Source organism: Urocitellus parryii, chromosome 15, assembly GCF_045843805.1.
Source record: "Urocitellus parryii isolate mUroPar1 chromosome 15, mUroPar1.hap1, whole genome shotgun sequence".
NCBI lineage: Eukaryota > Metazoa > Chordata > Mammalia > Rodentia > Sciuridae > Urocitellus > Urocitellus parryii.
The window spans coordinates 6,597,310-6,624,129 of record NC_135545.1 but is presented as its reverse complement, the minus strand read 5'-3'; the positions used below and the strand labels follow the sequence as shown (position 1 = coordinate 6,624,129).

Here is a 26,820-nt window from a genome sequence, read left to right as displayed (position 1 = left end):
TCTCGACCCCAGAAACCATCCCTCACCTCTGCCTGCCCCTGTGCCACCCCCATGGTCCTTGTCACCCCCAGGGCAGAGGAGGAGGGCGGAGCCCGAGCCCAGCTGCTCAAATCCCTGCGGGAGGCGCAGGCAGGCCTGGCCGAGGCCCAGGAGGACCTGGAGGCCGAGCGAGCAGCCAGGGCCAAGGCCGAGAAGCAGCGCCGCGACCTGGGCGAGGAGCTGGAGGCGCTCCGTGGTGAGCTGGAGGACACGCTGGACTCCACCAACGCGCAGCTGGAGCTCCGGTGAGGGGCAGGCGTTGGCGCTGCCCGCCCTGGCTGGGCAGGGTGTGGGAGGAGGACGGAGAGCCAGGTCTTCGCCTGCACCAGCTCTGGGCCAGCTTGGGCACAGAGACAGACCCAGTCCAGGGCAACAGGTGCTTTAAGGCAGTGACACGACGCAGGGAATAATGAATGAAGGCCCCAAAACCAGGTCTATGGGAGACGGTCCAGAAAGACTTCCCGAGGAGGGCCTTTTGAATAGGGCTTTGCATGACGAGTAGGAGTTCACATTCAGAGCCTCATGCCGGCACAGCATCACCACCCGGACCTCCTGTGTCCTCAGAGGAAGCAAGAAAGGAGCCTCAGCCAGCTCCCCCAAGGACCTGCCACCCTCTATCCTGAGAGTCTGTCCCTGTCATCCTTCCCCCAACTGAAGGTCCAAGAGGGAACAGGAGGTGACGGAGCTGAAGAAGGCTCTGGAGGAGGAGACTCGCGTCCACGAGGTGGCAGTGCAGGAGCTGAGGCAGCGCCACGGCCAGGCTCTGGGGGAGCTGGCGGAGCAGCTGGAGCAGGCCCGGAGGGTGGGTTGGGGCTGGCCGGGAGGGTGTGACCTGGGTTGGAGGAGGGTCACAACAGCCGTGCGGCCCTCCTGGGGGGCTCTGTGTTTGTAGGAGAGGAGAGTCAGCAGGCTCCACTCCTTCATGGTCTGTCTCGGGGGAGCAGGGGCCCTGGGAAGGTGAAGGTGACCAGGGAAGGTCCCCGAGCCAAGGTGCAGGTCTGTGATTTTAAACAGCTGTGGAGGGCTTCTGTGAGGAGGTGGCATCTGAGTAAAACCCAGGGAGGCACGAGTCAGCCACCTCTGGAGCGCTGTGTTCCAGGCAGAGGAAGCTGCCAGTGCAAAGGCCCTGGGACAGGCATGTCCTGGCCCGGTGGGGGGGGGGGATGCTCAGACACCTTGCCCATCTCCTGCCCCAACAGGGCAAAGGTGCGTGGGAGAAGACCCGCCTGGCCCTGGAGGCAGAGGTGTCTGAGCTTCGGGCAGAGCTGAGCAGCCTGCAGACTGCCCGTCAGGAGGGTGAGCAGAAGAGACGCCGCTTGGAGTCCCAGCTGCAGGAGGTGCAGGGCCGGGCAGGCGACGGGGAGCGGGCACGAGTGGAGGCTGCTGAGAAGCTGCAGCGAGCCCAGGTGAGTGGGGTGGCCGTGTGGTGGTGGTGTCTGCTGTGTGACCTCAGAGAGATGCCTGCTCTCTCTGGGTTTGTGTTTGGTCCCCATCAACCCTGTTGCCCCCCCCCCCCCCCAGTTCTTCACACATCGGTGGCTGAGCATTGGTGAGCAGTAACCGCATGTCCAACACTTTCAAGAGAGAACACTGCTCACCTTTCACCTACGAGGAAGCTGAGGCCCAGAGAGTACAGTTGACTGCCCTTAGTCGCTCAGAACTGAAGTCCAGTCCCAGGCGTGCCTGACCCTTTGGAGTGTACCCTGCCATAGCCCCAAGCTCTTCTTCTCTTTTCTGCCTTTGAATAATTCATAATCTGATTAGAAAACTCCAGAGGAGGGACACGGAGCAGCGTGAGCGCAGTAGCATTCTGCATCCCTTCGAAGCAAAGCCCATTTTTTAAAACTTCATTTTATTCTGTTTCAAACTGAACGGTCTATACCTGTTCATTACTGAGAACACAGACAAGCAAAACGAAGATGACTTGTAGCCCCAGCTCCTCCAGGGAGACCACCAGTACCGTGCAGTTTTAATTCCTGATTGAAGTGGTGTGATCAGTAGCGGGGTGTGGTGTCCCTCGCCTGTAATCGGGAGACAGAGGCAGGCGGATTGCAAGTTCGAGGCCAGCCTCTGCGATTTAGGAGGTCCTATCTTGAAATAAAAAGGGCTGGGGATGTGGCTCAGTGGTTAAGACCCCTGGGTTCACTCCTGGCTTTAAAAATAAAGGTTGTGAGTTGGTTCCCTGAAAACACTGGCCCCATTACATAAACGGGATGTGAGTGGGGTCTGGAACCAGTCCCTGCCCAGGGCACTCTCCAGCCCTCAGAGCTGCTCAGCCATCGCCACCATCTACTCCTACACCATTGTCATTAGCCCCAGAAGAAACTCTAAGGTCCTCGCTGCCACCCGTGGTCCTCTGCGTCCTGCACACGCAGCTACGACCCTGTCTCTGTGGCTCTTCCAAAGCTGAGCCTCGAGCCAGGCGGCCTGTTCCACAGCACATCCTAGGACTCCATTGCTTTCTTGCTGGCTGACACCGGTGGTCCTGGTGGCCCGGGTGGTCCTAGTGGCCCGGATCTCCTGCACAGCTGTCCCGATCATCGTCCCAGGGCATTTGGGTCTAGGCTGCCGGGAGCCTCTCGCCCCGTCGGGCACCTCCTGGGAGCGGAATTGCTGCCCCCGCACTTGGTCTTGAACCCTTGGAGCTGCTGTTCCGAGGCGCCCACGGACGTGTGGGTGGAAGTCGCCAGGAGGCTTCACCGCCCCCTTCTCCGCAGGCTGAGCTGGAGAACGTGTCGGGAGCCCTGAGCGAGGCCGAGTCCAAAGCCATCCGCCTGGGCAAGGAGCTGAGCAGCACAGAAGCCCAGCTGCACGACACCCAGGTGACGGCCCTTCCGCCCCGCGGCACCCTCCCCACCGCCCTTGTGCCGGCCACGCCTGACTTCCGTCATCTCTCCACCCACAGGAGCTGCTGCAGGAGGAGACCAGGGCGAAGCTGGCCCTGGGGTCCCGGGTGCGGGCCGTGGAGGCCGAGGTGGCCGGACTGCGGGAGCAGCTGGAGGAGGAGGCCGCGGCCAGGGAGCGCGCAGGCCGGGAGCTGCAGACCGCCCAGGCCCAGGTGGGCGGCCCCAGCACCCCGCAGGGAGGCACAGCGCACCCCTCCGCCTGGGGTCCCCAGCTAAGGGACAGCCCACCACCCACCTGCTCCCCCTCACTCTCCCTTGGCTGGCTCCGTGTCCACCCAGCCCCAGCCCTGGTCATCCTCTCCCCTCCAGGCCCTCCTGGCCTCCAGTCTGCCCTTCCAGCTCATTCCCCATGCCCAGGGTCTCTTCCTGCACAGACTGGCCGGCCCTGCTCTGCTCCCGTACCCCTGGACCAAGCCTCTCAGCTGGGCCCCTGAGGCTGGGACTCTCTTGACTACTCAGCAGATTTTCAGCCACTTCAAAGGGGAACTCCAGAGTTAGATCTGGTCCCCAGCACAGCCCAACAAGCCTTGAGAAATGCCTGTTAAGTGACTGAGTGATGACTTACGCTGCCAAATATCCTTCAGTTGTCAAACTCCTACATATACTTCAACACCCATCTCAAGTGCCCCTCTACCAGGAAGTCTCTTCCAAATATTCAAAACGGATCCTGAAATCCTCCTGTGGGATCCTGTGAAGCCTATAACTTCTACCTTAGCCCCCGTCATTCTAACTCAGTCGCCCCCTTCAGACTAGGGGCTCCCCAAGACCAAAGCCAGATCTGATTCCCCCTGGGTCCTGCCAGAGGTCACTTGGGTACCCTGAAAGAGCTGGGGCTCATGGTACTCAGAACCTCAACCCCCTCCTGAGGCAGAGGAGCCCAGTGGAATGACTCCTTTCCTTCCTTGCGCCTCAGTCTCCTCATCTGGGAAATGGGGCCTCACAGCCACGACAGCCGCCGACCCTCCCTCCCTCTCTCTCCTCTCCCCAGCTTGCAGATTGGCGGCGGCGCCAGGAGGAAGAGGCCGGGGCACTGGAGGCAGGGGAGGAGGCTCGGCGCCGGGCCGCCCGAGAGGCCGAGGCCCTGGCCCAGCGCCTGGCGGAAAAGACAGAGGCTGTGGAAAGGCTGGAGCGGGGCCGCCGGCGGCTGCAGCAGGAGCTGGACGATGTCACCGTGGACCTGGAGCAACAGCGGCAGCTCGTGAGCACCCTGGAGAAGAAGCAGCGCAAGTTCGATCAGGTGAGGGCCTCCGTTTACCTGGCTGGGTGATCTGATCTGCAAGCTCATCTCCTGGGAGGAGTCGGGGCCAGGTGACGCCCAGCTCCCTGACGGGACTGGAGGCCGGGCGCCTCTCCCCCTGAGCCTCCATAAAGTGGGACACCCTGTCTGTCCTGGTTTCGCCTCCCGTCCTAGCATCATTATGAGCGGTGCTTGCTGACATTCTCGGGGCGTCCTGGTTTGGGTACTGAAATCCAGGAGCACCCTTTCAGTACCCCAGAGGGTGCCTGTGAGGCGTCAGCGGAGGCTGGAGAGTGGCTCAGTGGCAGAGCACTTGCCTGGCATGTGGGAGGCACTGGGTTCGATTCTCAACACCGCCTATAAAGATATTCTCAGCATCGACAACTAAAAAAATATTTTAAAAAAAGATTCAATGGAAGAACACATCTCACTTGCCCTTCAGAGTCCCTGAGTGCCTCAAGCAAGTTGCTTTCCCCCTCTCAGCCTCAGTTTACCAACCTAGAAGGTGGGCATCATATTGAGCATTTGGCAGCCTGAGGGAGAAATAAAAATTTCACGGAAAGCTCCAGAGCTCAGGTTGTTGGAGGGTTAGTCAGCTTTCTGTTACTGCGGAGATGATCAACTTGCAGGGAGAAAAGGGTGCTTTTCATTCATGGTTTTGGGGGTTTCACCCATGGTCAGTGGGCCTTCAGGCCTGTGGTGAGGCTGCACATGACGGCAGGGAGCACAGAGTGGAGGAAGCTGCTCACCTTATGAGCAGGGAAAAGAAAAAAGAAGGGGCTGGGTCCCACTGTTCCCCCAGTGACCTAAGACCTCCCACTAGACCCCGCCTCTTAAAGGTTCCACAACCTCTTCCCAGTAGCACCACAAACTGGGGCCAAGCTTTTGACACATGGGCCTGTGAGATCCAAACCATGGCATCCGTCTAGAAAATGGGAATGATGTTGAGAATTGGACCACCTGCCAGTGCACATCTGTAATCCTAGCAACTTGGGAAACTGAGGCAGGAGGACTGTGAGTTTGAAAACAGCCCAGGCACCTTAGTGAGACCTTGTCTCAAAATAAAAAATAAAAAGGGCTGGGGACATGCCTCAATGGTAGAGCACTCCCGGGTTCAATCCCCAGTATCAAAATAAATAAGTAAGTAAGTAAGTAAATAAATAAATAAATAAAAATAATTCTGGCTACTGGACCATGAAATAAAAATCACAGACTGCCATAGATTGAAGATCAGGCTATCCTGAGATTCAAACCCAGCTTAGCCAGGCACAGTGGCACATGCCTGTAATCTCAGTGGCTTGGGAAGCTGAGGCAGGAGGATCTCAAGTTCAAAGCCAGCCTCAGCAACTAAGCAAGGCCCTAAGCAACTTAGCAAGACCCTGTCCCAAAAGATGAAAAGGGCTGGGGATGTGGCTCAGTGGGTTCAGTCCTTGGTGCCCAGAACAAACAAACAGAAAACCCAGCTTAGCCCTTTCTTGCTGTGTAGCTTTGGGCAAATGCCCAACCTCTCTGTTAATCTAGAAAATGCAGTGTGGCCGTGTCATTATGTCCCTCATATCCGAAAGATCTTTCCCTGGGTATAGAATCCTAAGTGAGCACTTTTATTCTCTCAGCACTTTGAAGATGCCCTTCTGTCTGTCACCTCTGCCCTCCATTGTTTCAGGTGAGAAGTTAGCTGTCATTCAAATCATCGTTTCCCTGCAGGGAAGGTGATGTTTTCCTAGCTGATTTAGAAGTTGTCTCTTGATCTTTGCTTCTCACAGTCTTGGGCTGCATTTGTCCTGCTTCAGCCTTGCTGAGCTGCCCAGCTAAGGGCTTTCTGTTGTTGTTACATGGATGTTTTCTGCCATTATTTCTTCACATATTTTTCTGGTCCACTCTTCTTCTTCTTGGACACCACATACGTGTGTTTTTGATTGCTTAGCACTGTTCCGCAGGTTATCCAGGCTCTGATAAATTTTTTTGCAACTTCTAGAATTTTCTATAAATTCTTTTCATTTAATTATTTTTGGATTGGCATCTTTGACTTATAGTAGTCATTTGAAGTTTATCCATATGTTTGCATGTATCAATAATTTATTCCTTTTTATCGCTGAGTATTATTCCTTTATAGGTAAACCACATTTGTGTTTCTGTTAACCTAATGATGAACAATGTTTGGATTGTTTTCAATTTGGGGCCATTCAGAGGGAACCTTAGTCTTTCTAATAGATGTGTAGTGGCTTTAATTCACATTTCCCTAACAGCTGATGATGCTAAGTATCTTTTCCTGACTTTTGTAATATCCACGTATCTTCTTTGCTGAAGTGTCTGTTCCTTCATCCTTTGTCTTTTGATTGGGTTGTGGTTTTCTTATTATTTAATTTTGAGAGTTTTGTATATATACTGAGTACAAGTTCTTTGTCAGATGTATGCTTTGTAAATATTTCGGGCCAGTCTGCAGCTTGTCTTTTGATTCTCCTGAAAGAGTCTCTTTGAGAGCAGAAGTTTTTCATTTTGATGAAATCCTACTTATCAATGGTTTTGGTTTTGCATGTATGAGATCTGCACCTATCTTGAGGTTGGAAAGGTTTTCTCCTCATTTCTAGAAGTTCTCCAGCCTTAGGTTTACATTGAACTCTGATCCTCTATGAGTTAATTTTTATGTGGCAGTATTGTGGCTCCAAATGATTTTTTTTCCCAAATTAATTTTTGTGAGTATAGATATCCAAGTGTTTGCCGGGTGTAGTGGTGCTCACTTGTAATTCCAGCGACTTGGGACACTGAGGCAGGTTTGAGACCAACCTCAGTAACTTAGGCCTGTCTGAAAATAAAAATTAAAAAGAAAAAGAACTGGGGCTAGGATTGTGGCTCAGAGGAAGAGCACTTGACTCGCATGCGTAAGGCACTGGGTTCAATCCTCAGCACCACATAAACATAAAAAATAAAGGTATCGTGTCCACCTATAATTAAAAACTAAATTTAAAATTAAAAATAAAATAAAAAGAACTGGAGCTGGGTGCAGCGGCGCATGCCTATAATCCCAGTGGCTTGGGAGGCTGTGGCAGAAGGAAGAAGGCAACTTAGTGAGGTCCTGACTCTGAATAAAATATTTAAAAAGGGGGGTGGGGTCTGGGGATGTGGCTCAGTGGTTAAGCACCTCTGGGTTCAATCCCTGGTAGCACACAGACACACACACAGACACAAAGACACCCAAGTCCCAAGTGTTCCGACACAATTTTTTTCTCTACTTAGTTTGTGTACATATTAAATTCTTTTTTCTTTTTTCTTCATTTCCATGTGTGTTTTAGAATTAATATTTCAGTTTCCAAAACAACAACAACAACAAAGGCACCTCCTGGTTTGGGACTATTGAATCTGTAGGTCAATTTGAGGAGGATGCACCTCTTCTTCTTTTTTTTTAATATTTATTTCTTTTACTTGTACACAATGCCTTTGTTTTTATTTATTTATTTTTTATGTGGTGCTGAGGATCAAACTCACACGTGCTTCTTGGTTTTTTTTTTTTAAAGGTTTATTTATTTATTTAATTTTCGGCGGAAACAACATCTTTGTTTGTATGTGGTGCTGAGGATCGAACCCGGGCCACACGCATGCCAGGCGAGCGCTACCGCTTGAGCCACATCCCCAGCCCACACACGTGCTTCTTAATCCTATTAAATTTTGGGTCCAAATAACTGGGTATCTGTGATCATTCATTTAGCTTTTCTTAATCTTGGAAATGTTTTGTGGTTTTTAACTGTATATCTTTCCCATCTTTTGTCAGATTTACTTCTAAGTTTTTCATAGTTTTGATGCTATCTTAAATGGAGTTATTTTGTTTACTTCTGATCGCTACTGTACAATCATACAATTGATTTTTGCATATTTGTGTAATATTCTGCCACGAAGCTAATGCACTTATTACTGCTAGTAGGTTTGTACATAGATTTCACTAGATTTTTATCACGTTTTCTCTGAATAAAGACAGGTACCTCTTACTTTACCCTCCTTCTGTGACTCCAAATACATGCATGTTTGATTGTTGGATGCTCTCTTAAAGGTTATTAAAGTTCTGTTAATTTTTGCAATTTTTTTCTTTTTAAAATCTATATGGATAACTTCTATTGGCCTGTCATCTTTTGCTGAATGATGTGTCCAGTATGCTCTTATTTTCATGCAGTGACTTGTTTTATTTCATACATTATATCTTCAGGTCTGTCATTTCAATGGGGTTCTATTTCACAGTTTGAAATCCCTCCTGAAATAGCCTTTCTATTCCTCCATTAAGTCGATCTTGTTCTAAAATTTACTTATCATAGCGGAAATCCTTGAGTGATAATTCCAATAGAAGATTCATCTGCAGATCTGTTTGTATGGACTGATTTTTTTTTGTCTTAACTATGCATCCTGTTCTCTTCCTTCTTTAAATACCTTGAAGTTTCGTTGTTTGCCAATTACTGTAACTTTTAGAAAACAGAAAAGGTCATAAAAATACATATATATTTTCCTACCATCACCCCAAAGAAAGAAACACTATTTCCTAAAGATTGGTTTGGTCCATTTGAGGGTCGAGCTGGTTTGGGGCATGGTTGCAATCCTGCTACCTCCCTTTTGTCAGTCAGTCTTTCTGTCTGTCTCTCTTCCCTAACCCCTGGACACTGCTTTCGGCTAATCTATTTCCCCCACTCCTTTTCCCTTGTCCTGGAAGCTCCTGGCTGAGGAGAAGGCAGCTGTGCTTCGGGCCGTGGAGGAGCGTGAGCGCGTTGAGGCCGAGGGCCGGGAGCGCGAGGCTCGGGCCCTGTCTCTGACCCGGGCGCTGGAGGAGGAGCAGGAGGCTCGCGAGGAGCTGGAGCGCCAGAACCGGGCGCTGCGGGCGGAGCTGGAGGCTCTACTGAGCAGCAAGGACGACGTCGGCAAGAGCGTGAGCAGGGCCAGCACCCCCAAGACGCGCGGGTGCCTGTATGAGGGGAAACACTCATGCACACACACACATGCCCTTGCACGCACGGGAAAAGAACCCGCTGTGGAAGTCATTGCTCCTGCACAAGCAGCAAGGGGAATGCAGCTCACCAAGCACAGGCATCCATGCACATGTGCAGGGAGGGTGAAGGGGGGCTTTCCACCAGACACACGTATTCACACCTAGAACACGAGAGCCACTCACCAAGCTCACATTCTGACTTTAGTGGACATGGAATGTGCTGAGAATCTCCATGAAACACACATTCAGGCATGTGCTCAGAGTGGGGAAAACTACTCAATACACAGGTGTGAACAGAGAGAACTTACCCAGCACACAGCCTAAGAACCACCCGGACATTCCTGCACACACCACGCACATGCATGCGCACACACGTGCCACGTGGGAACTTCCACTTTGCCTCCTCCAACCCCAGCACATGCAGGCTCCCCCACCAGGCTTCCCTCTTCCCTCCATAGAAGGGAGGGACCCGAGGCAGCGAGCAGATGTGCCCCTCCCAGTTCATGCTACCAATTCAATGCTACCAAGCACCTGAGTCTCAGGTGTGCAGAATCATCCTAGAACGTGTTTTATGAACAACCTGTGCATGAAAATTCTGTTGTCTGAAGCTACATCCCTCGTGGCCTGTAGGGGGTGCTGCAGGTCTGTCCTAGGCCCTTGTCACACCACTTTTGTCTCAGTCCCCTGAAAGTTCAAGGTGGCCTGAGGAATGCTCCGCTCCATCCATCCAGTGAGGACTCTTGCAGAGCAGCACAGGCCCCAGGACACAGTCCACCCTCGCTGGTGATGGGGGCACTGTCAGAATCTGTGTTTAGTTGAGTCTCTGGGCGCACACCCTCCGGACACCCTTATTTCCTTCATACCCAACTGTGTGCTCTTGGGGGTGCCCAGATAGGAGTTTTGTCTTCCTCACAGACCGGCTGGTCTGCTGGGGCTTTTAGCCAGGACTGGGGAGAGCCCTGCCCCCAGAGAAGCACCTGGCCTGCAGCCCCAGAATACCAGAGCTGAGTCCCTGCTGGTTCTAGAGCCATGAAGGTCTGTCCTTTAGGAAAACTGCCCCAAAATTATTTATAGTGATCCAAAGGGTTTTGCAGAAAATAGGATGTTGAGGGGAGAAAGTTTGATCCTTTTTGAGTAGACAAAATTAATTTGACAGGTGCCAAATCAGAGAAGGCTCAGTGGGCCCCTTCCAAGGGCTGAAAGTAGCCACCACCACTGACCAGAATCTTAATGAGGGCCACTTGACCTGCAGTGATCCATAGAAACAGTCCCTGCCTGTGGACTCAAGAGTTGGGCACATCAGTGAACGTTAAAGCGCAATCTTGACAAGGGCTAAACTGGAGAAGGACTCAGAGCCAGGAGCATGGGTCACAGGGAAGACCTGTAGATCAAGGGTGGCTTCTCTAGAAGGTGACAGTGAAGGTGAAGCTCCAGGGGTGGGTGCCCCAGGATTCAGCCACTACTTGGGGTTTTAACTTGCACCTCTCTGAACGATGAGAATACCCAAGTGCAGACAGGAATAGAGGTACATGGGAATCTGTGGTACCCAGGAGCCTGACGGCTCTGGAGCTTCTTGCCCGCAGTCTGTTTTCACATAGCATTCTTGAAGATGAAGCCCCCGGGAAGTGAGCCCAAATCCAAAATTAGAAAACTGTAGGAAATAACTCGGCATAAGGGCATCAGCTGACCTAACAAACATTTGAACTGGACTCTCAAGGCTTCATATGATAGAATACAGGTTGAATAGCACCTATCTGAAATACTTGGGACCGAGTGCTTCAGAATTTGGTGTGTTTGGGATTTTGGAATACTTCCTTTTATGCAATAAATTACTTTGGGGTGGAGACCAGGTTGAAACACCAAAGTCATTTATGCTTCATATACACCTTATACATTAGCCTAAGGTGAATTTTTACAATATTTTTAGTGCACCTTCTGTTGACTGCAGCATGTCAAATGAAGTCAGGTGTGGAATTTTCCATCTGTGGTGTTAGCACTATTAAATTTTAGGTTGTTCGATCCCTAACACTAATAAAAAATAATTTTGGAGTTTGGATTTCCAGATTAGGAATGTTCAACCTGTATCAGGCACAGGCTATTCATAAAACGTGTTAAGATAATTTAGAATGAGACAATAAAGGATGAATGGATCGGGGAAGAACCCGAGGGGCACAGCTGCTGCTGCCTCCTCGTCCTTCAGCTTCCCCAACTCTGCCCAGGATCCCCACCTCCCCTACCCTCAGTGCCCTGGTACCCTGTGCTCACTCGCCCTCCCCCCAGGTGCATGAGCTGGAACGCGCCCGAAGGGTGGCAGAACAGGCCGCCAGTGACCTACGCACACAAGTAACAGAACTGGAGGACGAGCTGACGGCGGCCGAGGATGCCAAGCTGCGCCTGGAGGTGACTGTTCAGGCTCTCAAGACACAGCACGAGCGGGACCTGCAGGGCCGGGACGAGGCTGGCGAGGAGAGACGAAGGCAGCTGGCCAAGCAGGTACGGGGGCAGGGGCTGAGGGCACCAGACCAGCTGGGTGCACCCTGTTGCACACAGGCACCAAGGGGGTCCCATCCTCCTGTCTACCAGTCATCGTGTCCACCAGCATCCCTCTTGCTGGCCAACCATCCTCTTGTCCCCAAACCACCTTCCTATCCCCAGCCCATTGAACCCCTGTGTTTATCTATGGACTGACCCAATCATGCACCAAGCTATCACCCATCCACCACCCTCATCTACACTACCACCTCCACCACCCACCAGCAGACAACTACCCAGCCAACCTGGCATCCAGCTATTCCTCCATCCTCCCAGCTGCCCCTTCCAGCTGTGGACCTCAGTAACACCCAGGGAAAAATCATATAAAGAACCAAGTTCACCATTAGGGATAACAGCATTGCAGTGGGAATACACGGGCCATAGAACTGTTGAAGTTCTCCAAGGAGGTGAGGGCAAGGGGAGACCCGAAAAGAGAGATGCGTGCACAGGCCGCTTAGATTCAGGGTGCACAGATCTTGGAGACTGAGGCAGGTGTTGGCATCATGGCATGGGTGGAGGTGCCCTGGCTGGGCAGCTGTCTGTCTGGAGCATGTATGAATTGCTACCATGGAAAAGAACATAAAGATAAGCTTTATTACAGAAATTCCGTACATACGTGCAAGGCTTGTGCTGCAAAGCATGGGGACACGTGGACCAGGAAGGAATTTCTTGAGAGAGTTTTAGGAAATCTGTGAGAAAGTGATTATCTCAGGCAGGCCTGAGCCCTCCCCCTTCATTACTTCCTGGCTCCAGAGTTGTCTGGATCTGACTGGAGTGAGTTCAGGCGGGTATCAGCACTTTCCCTAGCCCCTCACTCCACCGGACCCCAGCCCCCAGTTTTGTTCACCCAGGATTTCCCCTGCTCTGCCCTCTGTGGCCTTGAGTACTGGGCATGGAAGGGGCAGTGGCAGCCCTAAGTGTCAGAAAGATCCCTCTGGGGCCAGGTGGGCAGCAGACTTGGGGTGGGGGTGCCAGCAGGTGGGAGGGGAGGGAACAGTAGCAGGTAACCAAAGGCAAGGGCTCTGTGGGTGTCAGTTCCCCACAAGACCCTTTGCCCCATGGAGATGCACGTCCAAGACTTCTCCCTGGCGACCCTGGGAAGCTCCGGGAGGACTGTGAGCAGGATTAGCTCAGTGTGTACAAAGAACCTTCTGGAACTGTGGGAATGGGCTGGAGGGGAGAGATGGGAAACCAGGAAAGAGGCTCTTGTGTAAAGGGAGGTCTAGGCCAGAGCCAGGACCATGGGGAAGAAGAGGGAGAGGAGAGGAGAGGGAGGGGAGAGGCGAGGCAGGAGGATCTGGGCTTGAGGTGGGTGGACCTGCCCCGCCACGGGGGAGCCTGGGCGTCCTGTCCTCTGACCACCCTGCCGCCCGCTCCCGCAGCTGAGGGATGCCGAGGTGGAGCGCGATGAGGAGCGCAAGCAGCGGGCTCTGGCGGTGGCCGCCCGCAAGAAACTGGAGGCCGAGCTGGAGGAGCTGAAGGCGCAGACGACGGCCGCGGGGCAGGGCAAGGAGGAGGCGGTGAAGCAGCTCCGCAAGATGCAGGTGAGCGCGCTCCGGCTGCGCAGGCGCACAGAGCAGCCCGCCGCCAGGGAGCTCGCGGGCTGCTTCTGTGCATTGCATGTTCTGTTTTCTTTTACACACACACACACATATTTTATATATACATATATATATACGTGTATATATATGTATATATATATGTATATATATATGTTGTAGATGGACACAATACCTTTATTTTTTTAATATTTATTTTTTAGTTGTAGTTGGGCACAGTACCTTTATTTATTTATTTTTATGTGGTGCCGGATCGAACCTAGTGCCTCCCGCATGCACCACAAGCACTCTCTACCACTGAGCCACAACCCCGGCCCAACCTTGCATGTTCTTTAACTCCGGTTTCATCACTTTATTTTTCGATATGGAAATAGCCTGCAGGTTTTAAAAATCTACCTATGAATTATACTTGGTTTTTGTTCAACAAAAAAGTATAGATCTGCCCCCTAGCCCCAGGTAGCTATGAGACATCTGACACTTGGGGTCTGAAACACGAGTTACATACAGGATTTTAAAAACAGTACCCAAAAAAGTGACAGTACCCCAAAAATATGATTTTACCATTATGATTTTTATGTTGATTATAAGGGGAATATAATATATATTTGCTATATTATATATGATCACATATTAGGATATTAATAAAATATAGCATCTAAATTAATTTCACCTACTTCTTTTTGCCTTTTGAACGTAGCCACTAGAAAATCTAAAACCACATGTGTTCTTGACGTTGCATTTCTGTGGGGAAGAGCTGGTGTAAAAACTGCCCCTCGTGTCAGCACTGAGGAAAACCCCTCATTTAAAATTACATCAAAAATCATATTAAGAACAGTAATAATGGGGCTGGGCTGGGGCTCAGCGGCAGCGCACTTGCCTGGCATGTGTGAAGCACTGGGTTCGATTCTCAGTGCCACAGGTAAATAAACATCAACAATTTAAAAAATAGAACAGTAAAAATTGTCTGTCACCACCTGATGTCATTATTAACAGCTGTGCCAGGACCCACTGTAAAGGTGGAGTGTGTCTTTTATTTTTTTAATGGTGGTGGACATTTGGGTGGTTTTAAATTTTTCTGTATTTTAAGCACTGAGCAGAAATCCTTTGTGTTTGCATGTCAACACATTCCCAGAAGTGCCCGGGGGGCAGCCTGGCTTAACCTGAGAGGGCTGGGTGGGAATGCTGGCTCTGCCACCCACTGCCCTGCGTGTTAACTGTGTGCCTCGGTTTCTCTCTCTGTGGACTGGGGTCGTGGCACTGAATTGTCAGCATGTGTAGGTGCAGGGCCTGGCCCAGGTAAGCGGTCAGTGTTGCCATCCTTATCGTTATTCAGAGTCCAGCTGTGACACTCATTTTAAACTTACTTTAATTTTAAGACGCGTTTTAAGAGGAAGCATCTGAGGCCCAGAGAGTGGGCAGAGATGGCCCAAGGTCACACAGCAAGCGACTTGTAGGCAGAAGCCCAGGTCCTTAGGACTCTGAGATGGATGGGAGCCAAGCCCCCTCTGTCAAGCTGGTACGAGGGTTGGGGCTCCCTGGGAGGCACAGCCAGGCTGAGCCCACCACCCACTCCGTTGTGCCCAGGCCCAGATGAAGGAGCTGTGGCGGGAGGTGGAGGAGTCACGCAGCTCTCGGGAGGAGATCTTTGTCCTGAACCGGGAGAGTGAGAAGCGCCTCAAGGCCCTGGAAGCGGAGGTGCTGCGGCTGCAGGAGGTGAGGCTGGGAGGTTGGCAGGGGCGACCACTGGCCCTGGGAGGTCAGGTGGGGGAGGTGGGCGGGCCTGATAACAGACTGCCAGAGGCAGGGATTTTGTCCTGGGGATTTTGTCCTGGGGGATGTCAGGGGGTGAAACCAGAGGCAGGGAGGCTGGAGAGAGAAGATGAAGCCTGAGTTGGTTCCAGGGGACACGGAAGAGGAACAACGCAGTCAGGGGCAGGAGGGAGGGGGCAAAGAGTACTGAGGGTCTGGCCGGGTGCCTGCTTGGCACCTGGAAGAGACAGCGAGCTTAGCAGCAGAGGGCTAGGGCACCCAGAGGTGGGCACGGGTCAGTGCAGGAGGCGGACCTAAGAGAAACCTGCCTGTACACTGACGTTCACTCCTGAGTTGCTTGGGGACAGTGTCTTTCTGATCAGTGGAAGAAAGACCCAGAGACTTGAGGTGTGAGGACCAGGAGCGGGTGAGATCAGTGTCCAGATAATTCCCCTCACCCCACTGACCGTCCGCCCCTGTCATCACAGGAACTGGCCGCGTCGGACCGCGCCAGGCGGCAGGCCCAGCAGGATCGGGATGAGATGGCAGACGAAGTAGCCAACGGCAACCTTAGCAAGTGAGTGGCCCCGGGAAACATGGGACGAGACGTCCTCCTCTGGCCACCCTGCCCTCTCACACCTGCCCCTTCCCGTTCTCTCTAGGGCAGCCATTCTGGAGGAGAAGCGCCAGCTGGAGGGGCGCCTGGGGCAGATGGAAGAGGAGCTGGAGGAGGAGCAGAGCAACGCAGAGCTGCTCAATGACCGGTACCGCAAGCTCCTCCTGCAGGTGCGTGTGCTCCGCCATCCACTGCTAGTCTGGGTGTACACTCGCCTGGGATCCTAATCTTCAGTCCTCCTACCCAGCAGACATGGAAAGGGGAGTATCTGAGTTGGGTTTTGAAGGTTGAGTAGGAGTTTGTACTCGCGGGGAGGCTCGGTGCATTCATTCACTTGTGTTTCTGCAGTATCTCAAGGTCTGGGTACAAATATGAATTAGATGAGGCCTATGGAGTTTCTGGAGGTAACAGACTGTCACTTTATAGGGTGACAAGCATGATAATAGGAGTATTCTGGTCAGCCAAGGGTGGGAGGAAAGAGAAAGAGAGTTGACACTCTCTGCAGGAGTCACAAGAAGGCCTTTGGAAGGAGAGATGTTTGTCTGGATTTTAAAGCATTAGTAAGTGGTCAGCAGAGAAGAAAAGCATGTGTTTTGAATTCATAAATATTTTCTGAGGCTTCTGGAAGCCCAGGTCCTATTCTGGCTGGTGCTGGGGACCAGCAAATGGATCAGTCTAGGTCCCTGCCCCTGAACACATCCTGGAGTGATGGAGAAGACAGACGAGCCCATGCAGGAGTCCCCTAGGATTCCTTCTGGGAAGCGGGCAGGTCTTGGGGGGACAGCAGAGCCATGAGATTGCCACAGAGACCTGTGCCTACTTACGTCATTCATGTTGAGTTGTCTCATGCACCAGATCCCTGCATAGCTGGGGGCACAGGAAGGAGTCAGACCCAGCCCTTGTGGGGCTCCCAGGGTGGGGGTGGCAGGCGTGTTCCAGGATGTGGCTGCTCCCATCACTCAGAATAAAATCGCAATCACTTCCGAGGCCTGCAGGTTCTGAGGCCCACTGCCCCAGGGAGGGAGGCATGCTGGGGGTGAGAAAGAGAGAGAGAGGTTTCCGCAGCTTGCAGTTGTGGAGGCTCTCGTCTGTGAACAGGCAGAGCCGTGGCTCCTCGGCCTCTGTCAGGGGTTCCGGATGGCAATGGTGGGGAGCATGTGGCAGAGCAGGACCCCTCTCCATGGAGTTCCCCTAGAGAGCGCGCCCCCAACGGCCTGAACACCTCCCTCTAGCTCCGCCTCTCAAAGGTTCCACCCATTCCCAGCAGCACCAACCTGGGGACCATGCTAGGGGTCCTGAGCCTTCTGGGGACATTTAAGAGTCGAACTATAGCAGTGTTTTAACGAATCTTCCAAGTAGCTCCAATGTCAGCCAGACTGAAGCCACTGCCCAAGAGAACAAGGTGCGAATTGCCACCGGACAGACATCAGCAGAAGAGTAATAATGTTTCATTTCTTCCTAGTCCTAGACTTGATGAAGGTTAAAAGGGTTGGAGTGAGGAAAGTGACGGCCACATGCTCAGCAGTTATGTGGAGTGTGACTTTAAAATAAGGGGAAACATGCGAGAACTTTTTTAAAACCAATTTTCATTCATTCTATTGGTGGTAAGATTATAAGCATTGTTTTTCTGGGATCACTGTGCATGTCACATGGAATAACGGAAATGACAGTATGGGATGTGCTGATTCTGGCACCCACCATGCCCTGGACATGAGGATGCTAATGTGGAAGAATCTAGCAGGCATAAGGAAGGGGTTAAAGTCAACAGAACAGGCCGGTGACCCTGATTTGGATGCAGTCATATCCACAGGGGCTGACAATGTAATTGATGTGATCCGTTTTCTCAGGGTCCACCCCCACGGGTTGGAAGCAACCTTCAACCCAGTGGCAGTGGGCATCCCCGTGCCCAGGTTGTGGTCTGGAAAACCATGTCCCACCAGAGAGAGAGAATTCTTCAAAATAGGAATTCTTCAAAAATGGCTGCTTCCATATTTGGAGCAAGAAAGGAGCAAGAGTTGAGCTGGGAGTGTAGCTCAGTGGTAAGGCACTTGCCTTACATGTATGAAGCCCCGGGTTCCATACCCAGCACAACGCAAAGGAAAGAAGAAAAGGAGGTGAACAAGGATAGCCTAAACCCCTGCCCGTCCCCTCAGGGATAAAGATGGTGCAGCGATGTCAAAAGGAGTTGGAAGTTGACGCAGTGCCTTCCCCTGGCCCACGATGGGGCAGTGTGAGCTTCAGAAGGACAATAATGGCAGCTGATTCGAACCCATCAAATATGTAACTGTGTCTAAGTCTAGCTCACAGTGATTTTTTTTTTTTAATACTGGGGATTGAACCCAGGGGCACTTAACCACCGAGTCACATCCCCAGGTATTTTAATTTTTTATTTTGGTACAGGGTCTCACTAAGTTGCTCAGGGCCTCACTAGCCTTAAACTTGTGATCCTCCTGCCTCAGTCTCCTGAGTTTCTGATATTACAGATGTATGCCACTGTGCCTGTCTTCATAGTGACATTTAAAAAAGAAAATACTAGTCACCACACTGGTGTCCTAGAACTTCTGTTAGCAAATTATCTCAAACCTGGTGGCTTAAAACAAGAATTTATTCTTATACTTCTGGAGGCCAGAAGTCCAAAATCATCAAGGTATCATCTGGCTTGGTTGGTCCTGTCTCTCCCTGCTTCAGTGACTGCCAGTCACCCTTGGTGTCCCTGGGCCTGCAGGGTACCACTCCAGCCTTCGCCTCTGTCCTCCCGTGGCTTCTGCCCTGCGTCCTCTCTGCCTGCCTGGGCCTCCTCCCTTCTTACAAGGACACCAGGCTGTGGGATCTAGGGCCAGCCCTACGCCAATATGACCTCATCTGAATTAACTAATTACATCTGCAAAGGCCCTATTTCCAAATGAGGTCACATTCTGAAGTTCTGAGTAGACGTGGCTTTGGCACGGGCAGATTATCCAACCCTGTAAAGACACCCTTGGCAGATGACAGAGAGCCAGCTCATCACCTTGAAAACTCACAAATAGAATTGAGTCCTTGGACCGACTGCCAGTTTGCAGGAAGCAGAGAGGACAGAGAACCATGCTGAGCATGCGTGTGTGAGCAGAGGGGTGCAAACAGGGTGCAGCCCTACACGTGCAAAGGGTGCAAGGAAGAGACAGCCCTGAGAGTCAGGATGACGAGCTATTTGGGAGGCAGGGTTGTTAATACTAACATCCTAACACCTTTACCTGGAATGGTAAGGTTTTGTTTCTTGACTGGGAGAGTGTTGACAATATATCACACTTTTATTTTGCAATAAAAAAGTTGAAGAAATAGAGGAAACTATGCGAATCCCTGGGTGGATGTGTTCAGGTGAGTGGGAGATGAAATGAGCACGAATCAGCCGTCCTGACCTGCTTCCCTTGCCCAGCACGAGGCCTGGCTCAGAGCACCTGTTGAATACATCAGCAGGACTACAGGAGTGTGTTGACCCAGCCACAATGGGGTAGCTGCTCTTTACCGAGGACACGATCCTCACGTCCTGCGGGTCTCTCCTGTCAGACCTGCTGGGTTGCTCATGACAAATCCAGACCCACTGAGGCAGAATCTCTGGAAGGTGTCACCCTGGAACTTGCATGTTCTTCACAAACTTCCCCAGAGGATCCTGCTGCAAACAAAAGTGATAAACCCCTGGAACAGACTCAGTCACAGTCAGAGGTAGAATTCAGAGCATTTCAACAAGTTTGTGGTGGTCTCATGGACTTGTTAAAACAGCAAAAAAACTACCCAAAAGGTTAAAACCCAGGATTGGCAGTGCTGTTGGGGGATACAGCAATGGCTAAAAGTACAAGTTAGCGTTTGTATTTAGTATGTGTGCAGGCTCTGTAATATAAAACTCATTAGTCCTCTTAATTCTTGATTGGTCACCTGTTTGCTTCTGAGGCTCCATCACCATGTCCTGCCCTTACCCACCTCTGCAGGTGGAAACTCTGACCACAGAGCTGTCTGCAGAGCGCAGTTTCTCAGCCAAGGCTGAGAGTGGGCGGCAACAGCTAGAGCGGCAGATCCAGGAGCTACGAGGACGCCTGGGTGAGGAAGATGCTGGGGCCCGGGCCCGCCAGAAGATGGTGATTGCAGCCCTTGAGTCTAAGTTAGCCCAGGCAGAAGAGCAACTGGAGCAGGAAAGCAGGTAGGTGGGAGAGGATGCTTTGGGCTGCAAGTAACTGCTTCCTACGGAGAGTGCAATTTATACAAGAATGTAGCAGTTAGCTATAAATGCATAACAAACCACCCTAAAAACTTAGTGTTTGTGAGTTTGGGGGCTGGCTGGTTCACTTGAGATTGACTGGGTGAGCCACACTTTTGCATCTTTGCTCAGCTAAGGGTCAAGTAGATGGTTTTGCTGGTCTTGTCTGGGCTCAGTTAATAGTAAGCACTTGCCTCTCTGCTCCATATGGCCTCTAATCCTTCAGCAGGCTTGCCTAGGGTGAGTCAAGTTCCCAAGAGTAAAGTAAAGTGTTTTAAGTTTTCTGAAGGCCTACATTTGGAGGCTGTGCTGCGTCACTTCTACCATAGTCTATTAACCAAAGCAAGTCATGGGCCAGCTCAAGTTCAAGGGCATGAGAAAACAGATCACCACTTGACAAATGCAGCTCTGGTCATTATTGCCAAGGGTGTGGGTACAGGAAGGGGTAAGAATTAGGGTCATTGTTTCCATAAATCTACCACAAAAGGAATTTCTTTTTCTCACATGATAAGAGTTGGAGTCAGTCAAAAGAGGAAGAGCTCTGGGTGAGCAACTGTGTAGTCCTTCCCTCATGATCACAAGATTGCTGTGCTTTCACCAAGCACATATCCACATATCCACATTCAGAGTAAGGAAACAGATGCAATATCTGGCTGAAAGATTTTCCATCTTCAGTTTTGGGAGGAATTAAGAACAGTCCCGGGCTGGGTTGTGGCTCAGTGGTGAGTGCTCACTTAGCATGCATGAGGCACTAGATTCGAGCCTCAGCACCACATAAAAATAAAAATATTGTGTCTACCTAAAACTAAAAAACAAATATTTAAAAACAAAAGAGCAGTCCCATGACATTCCCAGGTGAAAACTCTATGCTAATAGGACAACAAAACATTTATTACTAAACTTAATACAAATAGATCTTCCTACTGCTCGACACTATTTGGCCACAACAATACTAATAGTTCTCATTTACTGAGGACTCACTATATAGTAGGTGTGTGACTACCTGTATCGACATGTGTGACATCATGTAATCCTTGTGAGAAGACCATTATTATCCCTATTTTAATATAAGAAGACTGAAACAGAAATAAGCTATAAATCTAGGATGCCTGACTTGCAACTCAGCATCTACCATTGTCTAGAGAGGTGAGTGCTGTCACATAGGAAAAAGTATGGTAGGTTCCCTTTTCATTCACTCACTCTCTCGTTCATTCTTTGGTTCAGTCAGGAAGCCTGTAGTAACAGTATACTGCATACCCTCCCATGCGTATGGCACTGAGGAAACGGTGAAGCTAGACATCTCCCCACAAAGACATGGTTGGCTGGGATTCCCCACTTGAGATATGCTCAGGTCTGGGAGTAGGTGTGGGAGGGAAAGGTATGGAGGGCACCAAGGCACGTGGCAGACGGTCATTGGTTATGGGAATCTGAGATGCAAGAAAGGGATCAAGGAGATGAAATGGAGACAAGACTTGAACTGCACAGAGCCTTGAATGCCAGGCAAGGGAGCTCTCTTCTGGAGCACAGGGAAGTCATGAGGGTGCCATGATCCAGAGGAGGAGCAGGACTAGCTCACATATAGAGCTGAGAGGACTAGAATAGAGAGGCTGGAGCTGGGAGGCCTAGAAGGAGGTTGAATGAGGGGCCAAGAGCCCAGGCAGAGGATGAGGCCTGAGCTGGGACTGGAGTCATGAGGATGCACAGAGGGGGATAAAGAAGAGATTGTGGGGGGAAGATGGGGGAGCTGAGGACTGGTGGGCTGTGATGGGGAGGGGAAGAGCAGATAATTGGGGGTTAAGCCTGGTGACTGGGGAGTACTGGGAGCTGGAAGGAAGCTGCTGGATTCACTGTGAGAGGCTCACAGACAAGAGAAAGGACTCAGCCCTGGAAGCCCACCAGAGGAGGTCCACAGGCTTGCCAGGCACCCAGGGACTCATGGGAATTGTAGTTTAAGGCCCATAGGGAGGCCTTCCAGGGGCTCATGGGCAGCCCAAGCCCCTGTGCTCTCTGCTCTATTATAAAGATGAGGACACAGATTCAGAGGAGGTGAACCACCACTCAAAGTCACCCTGGGAGCTACAAGTGGTCAGACGATTTGTAGTTGAAGGGGTCTCTTCCCTTGCCCCACTTTCCACTTCTCAGTGTCATCCCACTCCCCCTGTCAGCCCTGTGCCTGATTCTCAGCCAGGGATGAAAAGGTCCAGTTGTAGCTGTTGAGCACTGCCCATAACTAGGGGCCCATCACGTGGACTTTACCCCGGGTGTGACAGGCCCTGCAGGAGACAGCAGGCAAGCAGGGACTGTAGGTGGGGGAAATTCAGGAGATGGGAGGAAAAGGATGTGAGGGGAGTTAGGAGATAGAGAAGGTAAGGATGACTCCCAGGCTCTCACCTGCAGCTCCAGGTGGATCATGAAGAACCCAGAGGTGGAATGGGCTTGGGAGAAGGCGCTGAGCTCCACAGGGAACTGAGGGACGTGTGGTCTGGTGGAGGCCCAAGCTGGGGGCTGGGCCAAGCTGCAGCTCTGAAAACAGACAGCAGACTTCAACCTGCTGACGTGGGAGAGCTGAACTTGTCCAGGGAAGTGTGTGAATGAGAAAGAGAGAAGGCGCTTATGGACAGACAGAGAGGGAGGCTGAGAAGAAGGACAGGAAATTCTATGCCAGACAGTGAAAGTAGAGCAGGAGAGACTTGAGTCCCGAGTGGACAGGGCTTTGAGCTCAGAGAAGAGGGAACAAGACAGAGTTCGGGGGATTGCTGGGACAGGGTCCAGGTACTGAGTGGCCTAAAGATGAATGGGGCAAAGTAAAGAAGAAGGCAAATAATCTGCGTGGTGATGTGGCCTGGAAACTGGTTTCAACCCCTAAAGAAGCTCACTGGAGACAGCTCTCCAGAGTGGAGGGATGGGGTTGGAGGGAGCAGTGGGGCTACAGGAAGAGCAAGCTGTAGCATCTGAGGTGGTCAGGAAAGAGGAATTCCATGCGAGCTGGACCAGAGGCCACAGGATTTTTGTAGGAGCTGGTGTTGGCTAATTGGTTGACAGGGCATTGCCCCTTGAGTGCCCTTGTGCAAGCGGTTTTGAGAAGTCCTGGACAAGCCCTTAGACCACTCTGCCTAAGAATGTCCCATGATGAGTCCTCTTGTGGTCATCTGGGCATCTGTGCATGAGAGCTTCCTGGACTTGCTTTTGTTAGAGTTGTGACACAAGTGACTCCAGTTTTTATGTCACTTTCACACTGGGTGGTCAGTGGGTCAGTCAGTCCTGAGATGGAGGACTTAAGAGGATCAGGGGGGAAAGCTGGGGAATGTGAGGGAACTAGTGGAGACTGGAAACTGTGAAAACATGGATGGGATCCTCAGGAGTGACTGGAAGGGAAAAAAAACAAAACTGCTTTTTCTCTATACTCCACTCTGCACAAAACACTTCTGGCTCCAAATGTGCGGTGGTTTCTCCCCCACACTCAGTTCTCCTGTGCTTGTTTCTTTGTTGTTGTTACTGCCCCTGCTGTTGTCAGTCCCAGGGGAGTCCCCCTGAGCCTTCTCTGAATCTCCCTTTAGAGAGCGCATCCTCTCGGGCAAGCTGGTGCGAAGAGCTGAGAAGCGGCTGAAGGAAGTGGTTATGCAGGTGGAGGAGGAGCGCAGGGTGGCGGACCAGCTCCGGGACCAGGTAAGCAGTTGATGTCATTAGGGAAGAGTGGGCAGTGGGACTTCTGACTTAAAAACAGCACAGACCATCTCAAGAGGCAGTGAGCTCCTCTGCCACACAAAGACCAACATGCAGATGCTGGACTGTACTGAGTTCTAGTCAGATGCCAACCTGGGGTTTGGAGCATCAACAGAGGGTTTTAACTAGTGATTTGGCTTTTCACAAAAATTCTGGTGCCTGAAAAGGGCCCAGGTAGGAAGCTGAGGCAATCAGGATGAGGAAAGAAATTAAGCCCTACCAAGAAGCTAGACCCATAATTAACAATAGATTAAGTGCTTTTTATGTGCCAGGCACTGTGCTAAAGACATAACATGTAGTACATTCATTCTTATCAGAACCCTATAAAGTAGGTACTGTTACTTCCCCTATTCAAGTGAAGAAACTGCACAGAAATATAAAGTGACTTGCTCAAAATTATTTAGCTAGTATGAGGTGGGATTGGTGGTCAGACACTGACCCAGAATCTGTGCTGTTATTTATTGATCAGTTATTGTGTCATAAGTAATTGCTTTAAAAAATAACTAGTATTTTATCACTAGCCCTATTTCATGGGTAAAGAAATCAAAATGTTAAAAAGGGATATAATTTGCACCCAAATCACAGAGTTTGTAGGTGATTGAGCCTGGAGCAGACTCCAAGTCTATTTGGCTAGACTGAGTCCCTGTGCCCTTAAAAGCTCAGCAGTGCTTTATTTGCTGTTCATTCCACAATTATTGAACACCTGCTACATAGCAAGCACTGGGCTAGGCATTAAGAGATATGGATGTACATGAGACAGAAGGTTCTGTCCCTCATAGAGTTCACATTGTCAGCACAGAGAAGGATGCAGTAAACATATAAATGGGCAAAGGTAATTGCAGATTGTGGCAAGAGATATAAAGAAAAAAAGGGAATGAAGAGAGAGGAAGTCAGAGGAACAGGGAATCCATTTTATCAAGAAGACCTCTCTAAGGAGGTTAAATTTGAATTGAGATACATAGGATAAGGAAGAGCTAGGAAGAAGGAGTAAGTGCAAAGTCCTTGAAGAGTGGAAATAAGCTTGGTGACTTAAAAGCAAAAAACAAACAAGCATGCTAGAGAGAAAAAAGGGGTGAGGTGTTGAGGGATAAGAAATGGACTATGTGGAGAAAGAGATGAGAGGGTCTGAGAGGATCTTGATGAAGTTGTTCTGGTCAGTGGGCATATGAAGAGCAGAGAAATAGTCAGGAGTGAGAGCCTGCCCACCTGAAATGCTGGGACCTTCTGCCAGCAGTACTGGGGAGCCATGGAAAGTTGTGAACAGGGGACAGGGTCAGATCTGGGTGTAGGAAGAACCCTCTGAGGCCATGTGAAGATTGGCTAACAGAGGATCCACTGGAGGCCCACTGGAGACTGGCATGACAAGAGTGAACAGAGAGCAGGGGATGGGACAGAAGGGGTCAGGGGGCAGGTGAGAAGAAGCTGGGAATTAGATGGCTGTGGGAGAAGGAGAGTGAGACCCAGAGATAAATCCTGGGCCCCCTACTCTGCCAAGCTGGAGAAAGGGAACCTTCGGGTGAAGCAGCTGAAGAGGCAGCTGGAAGAGGCTGAGGAGGAGGCATCCAGGGCTCAAGCTGGTCGCCGGAGGCTTCAGCGGGAACTGGAGGATGTCACAGAGTCAGCTGAGTCCATGAATCGAGAGGTGACAACGCTGAGGAACCGGCTCAGGTAAGGCCTTTCTAAACATGCCTGATGTGTTCTAGGGATAGAGAGGCTGGGTCCTTGGATGCGGGGAGCCGGGAGCTTGGGAACAGGGCTGGAATGGAGGAGCCAGGTCCTCAGTTATTCCCTTTTGTTCCCACACCCATTGCTCTGGCTCATTTCTGTGCCTTCTCTTTCCTCCTTTCTTCCTCTATTTTTCTGTCCATTTTCCACCTCATCTTCCTCTGTCCTCCATCTCCCTCTGTCTTCACCTCCTCTTGTCCCCCCATCTTTCTCTGCCCCTCAAATTGCCATCCCCCATTTCTCGGTCCCCCATCTCTTCATCCCTCTCTCTCCTTTCTGTCTCCTGTCCCTCTCTCCCCATTTCCTTTTCTTTCCCTGTCTCTCTCCATATTTCCCCGTCTCTCTTCTTTCTGCCCCTCTCTTTTCATCTCTGTGTTGGTTTTCTCTTCTTTCCACAGAAGGGGCCCGCTCACCTTCACCACCCGAACTGTGCGGCAGGTCTTCCGCCTGGAGGAGGGCGTGGCTTCTGACGAGGAGGAGGCCCAGGAGGCGGAGCCCGGCTCTGGACCACCGCCCCCTGAACCTGAGGGCCCTCCATCAGCCCAGCCCCAGTGACCCACCTTGCCAAGGTGCACTAAGGGCAGCAGGCACTTGTCCCATGCACCCCACCCTTTGGCTTCTTGCACTTTGGAAATGATGTTGCCCTTTGGCACTTTTTGGCATTTATCAACCACCTCCCCTCCCTGAGACATCCTGTCAACTGGTGGTCCCCCAAGCACAAAGGAGAGAGACTGGCTAGACGGCAACCACTGGGGCTCTATTGCTTGAGGGGAAGCTATGGTCCCCTCAGCTCCCCATCCTTTCTTCAATTGTTAAGGATCCTGAGCCCCTTGCAAAGACAGGACAAGGAGCCCCTCTTATCCTCTCCTGCCCACTCTGTCCTCCTTTCTAATTGGTCTTCTGTAGTCACAGGTTGGAGTTCCCAGAGGGGTCTGGTAGCGTCTCCCTTACTGTTCCAGCTTCCCAGCCCTGGCAGAAATAAACTCCAATCCCTGATTGGACTCTTAGCTGTGACTGTGTGTCCCTCCAGGGAACCTCTGATGGGGTGTGGGGGCTTCTTCAGTTCCCCTGGGTTGGAAGGAGGGGCTCTGCTGGTTTTAATCACAGCTTATTATATAGTTGAGAAAGCCCAGGCTCTCTGAGGCCTTATTCCTCACTCCAAGCCTCCAGTGAGTGCCAGGGGTGGGCTGTGCCAGACCAACTCTCAAGTCTTTGCAATAAATAAAAATTTTTAAAACGACTGATCATTTGGGGCTGGGATTGTGGCTCAGGGGTAGAGTGCTCGCCTCACACGTGGAGACCCTGGGTTCGATCCTCTGCACCACATAAAAATAAATACGTGAAATAAAGGCATTGTGTCCAACTACAACTAAAAAAAAATAAAATAAAAATAAATCTTTAAAAAATGATTGTTTGAGCTGGGAGATCTGTGCCAAGCACATGATGCTTGTCTCTACCCCTGGCAATTCTTTAGAGAGAGGCATGTCACTGCTTTCCAGTACCTGGAACAGCTCCTGGCACTTAGTATACAGCAAATACTTGC

The 26,820-nt window shown here is 51.0% G+C and overlaps 1 protein-coding gene across 3 annotated transcripts in view; it reads left to right on the top strand.

Moving 5' to 3' along the window:
* Myh14 (myosin heavy chain 14) overlaps positions 1–26,621 on the top strand; it is a 71,389-nt gene extending 44,768 nt beyond the window's left edge. For all 3 annotated transcript variants that reach the window (XM_026406419.2, XM_026406422.2, XM_026406420.2), the window contains exons 26-41: positions 72–284; positions 697–841; positions 1,239–1,445; positions 2,757–2,861; positions 2,945–3,097; positions 3,934–4,182; positions 8,873–9,085; positions 11,426–11,638; positions 13,060–13,221; positions 14,821–14,949; positions 15,474–15,562; positions 15,648–15,771; positions 19,564–19,772; positions 23,387–23,495; positions 25,048–25,220; positions 25,676–26,621. In XM_026406419.2, the coding sequence (XP_026262204.1) occupies positions 72–284; positions 697–841; positions 1,239–1,445; positions 2,757–2,861; positions 2,945–3,097; positions 3,934–4,182; positions 8,873–9,085; positions 11,426–11,638; positions 13,060–13,221; positions 14,821–14,949; positions 15,474–15,562; positions 15,648–15,771; positions 19,564–19,772; positions 23,387–23,495; positions 25,048–25,220; positions 25,676–25,832 (2,650 nt within the window). In that variant the 3' untranslated portion in view covers positions 25,833–26,621. The remainder of the gene's footprint in view (positions 1–71; positions 285–696; positions 842–1,238; positions 1,446–2,756; positions 2,862–2,944; positions 3,098–3,933; positions 4,183–8,872; positions 9,086–11,425; positions 11,639–13,059; positions 13,222–14,820; positions 14,950–15,473; positions 15,563–15,647; positions 15,772–19,563; positions 19,773–23,386; positions 23,496–25,047; positions 25,221–25,675) is intronic.
* The last annotated feature ends 199 nt before the right edge of the window (positions 26,622–26,820 follow it).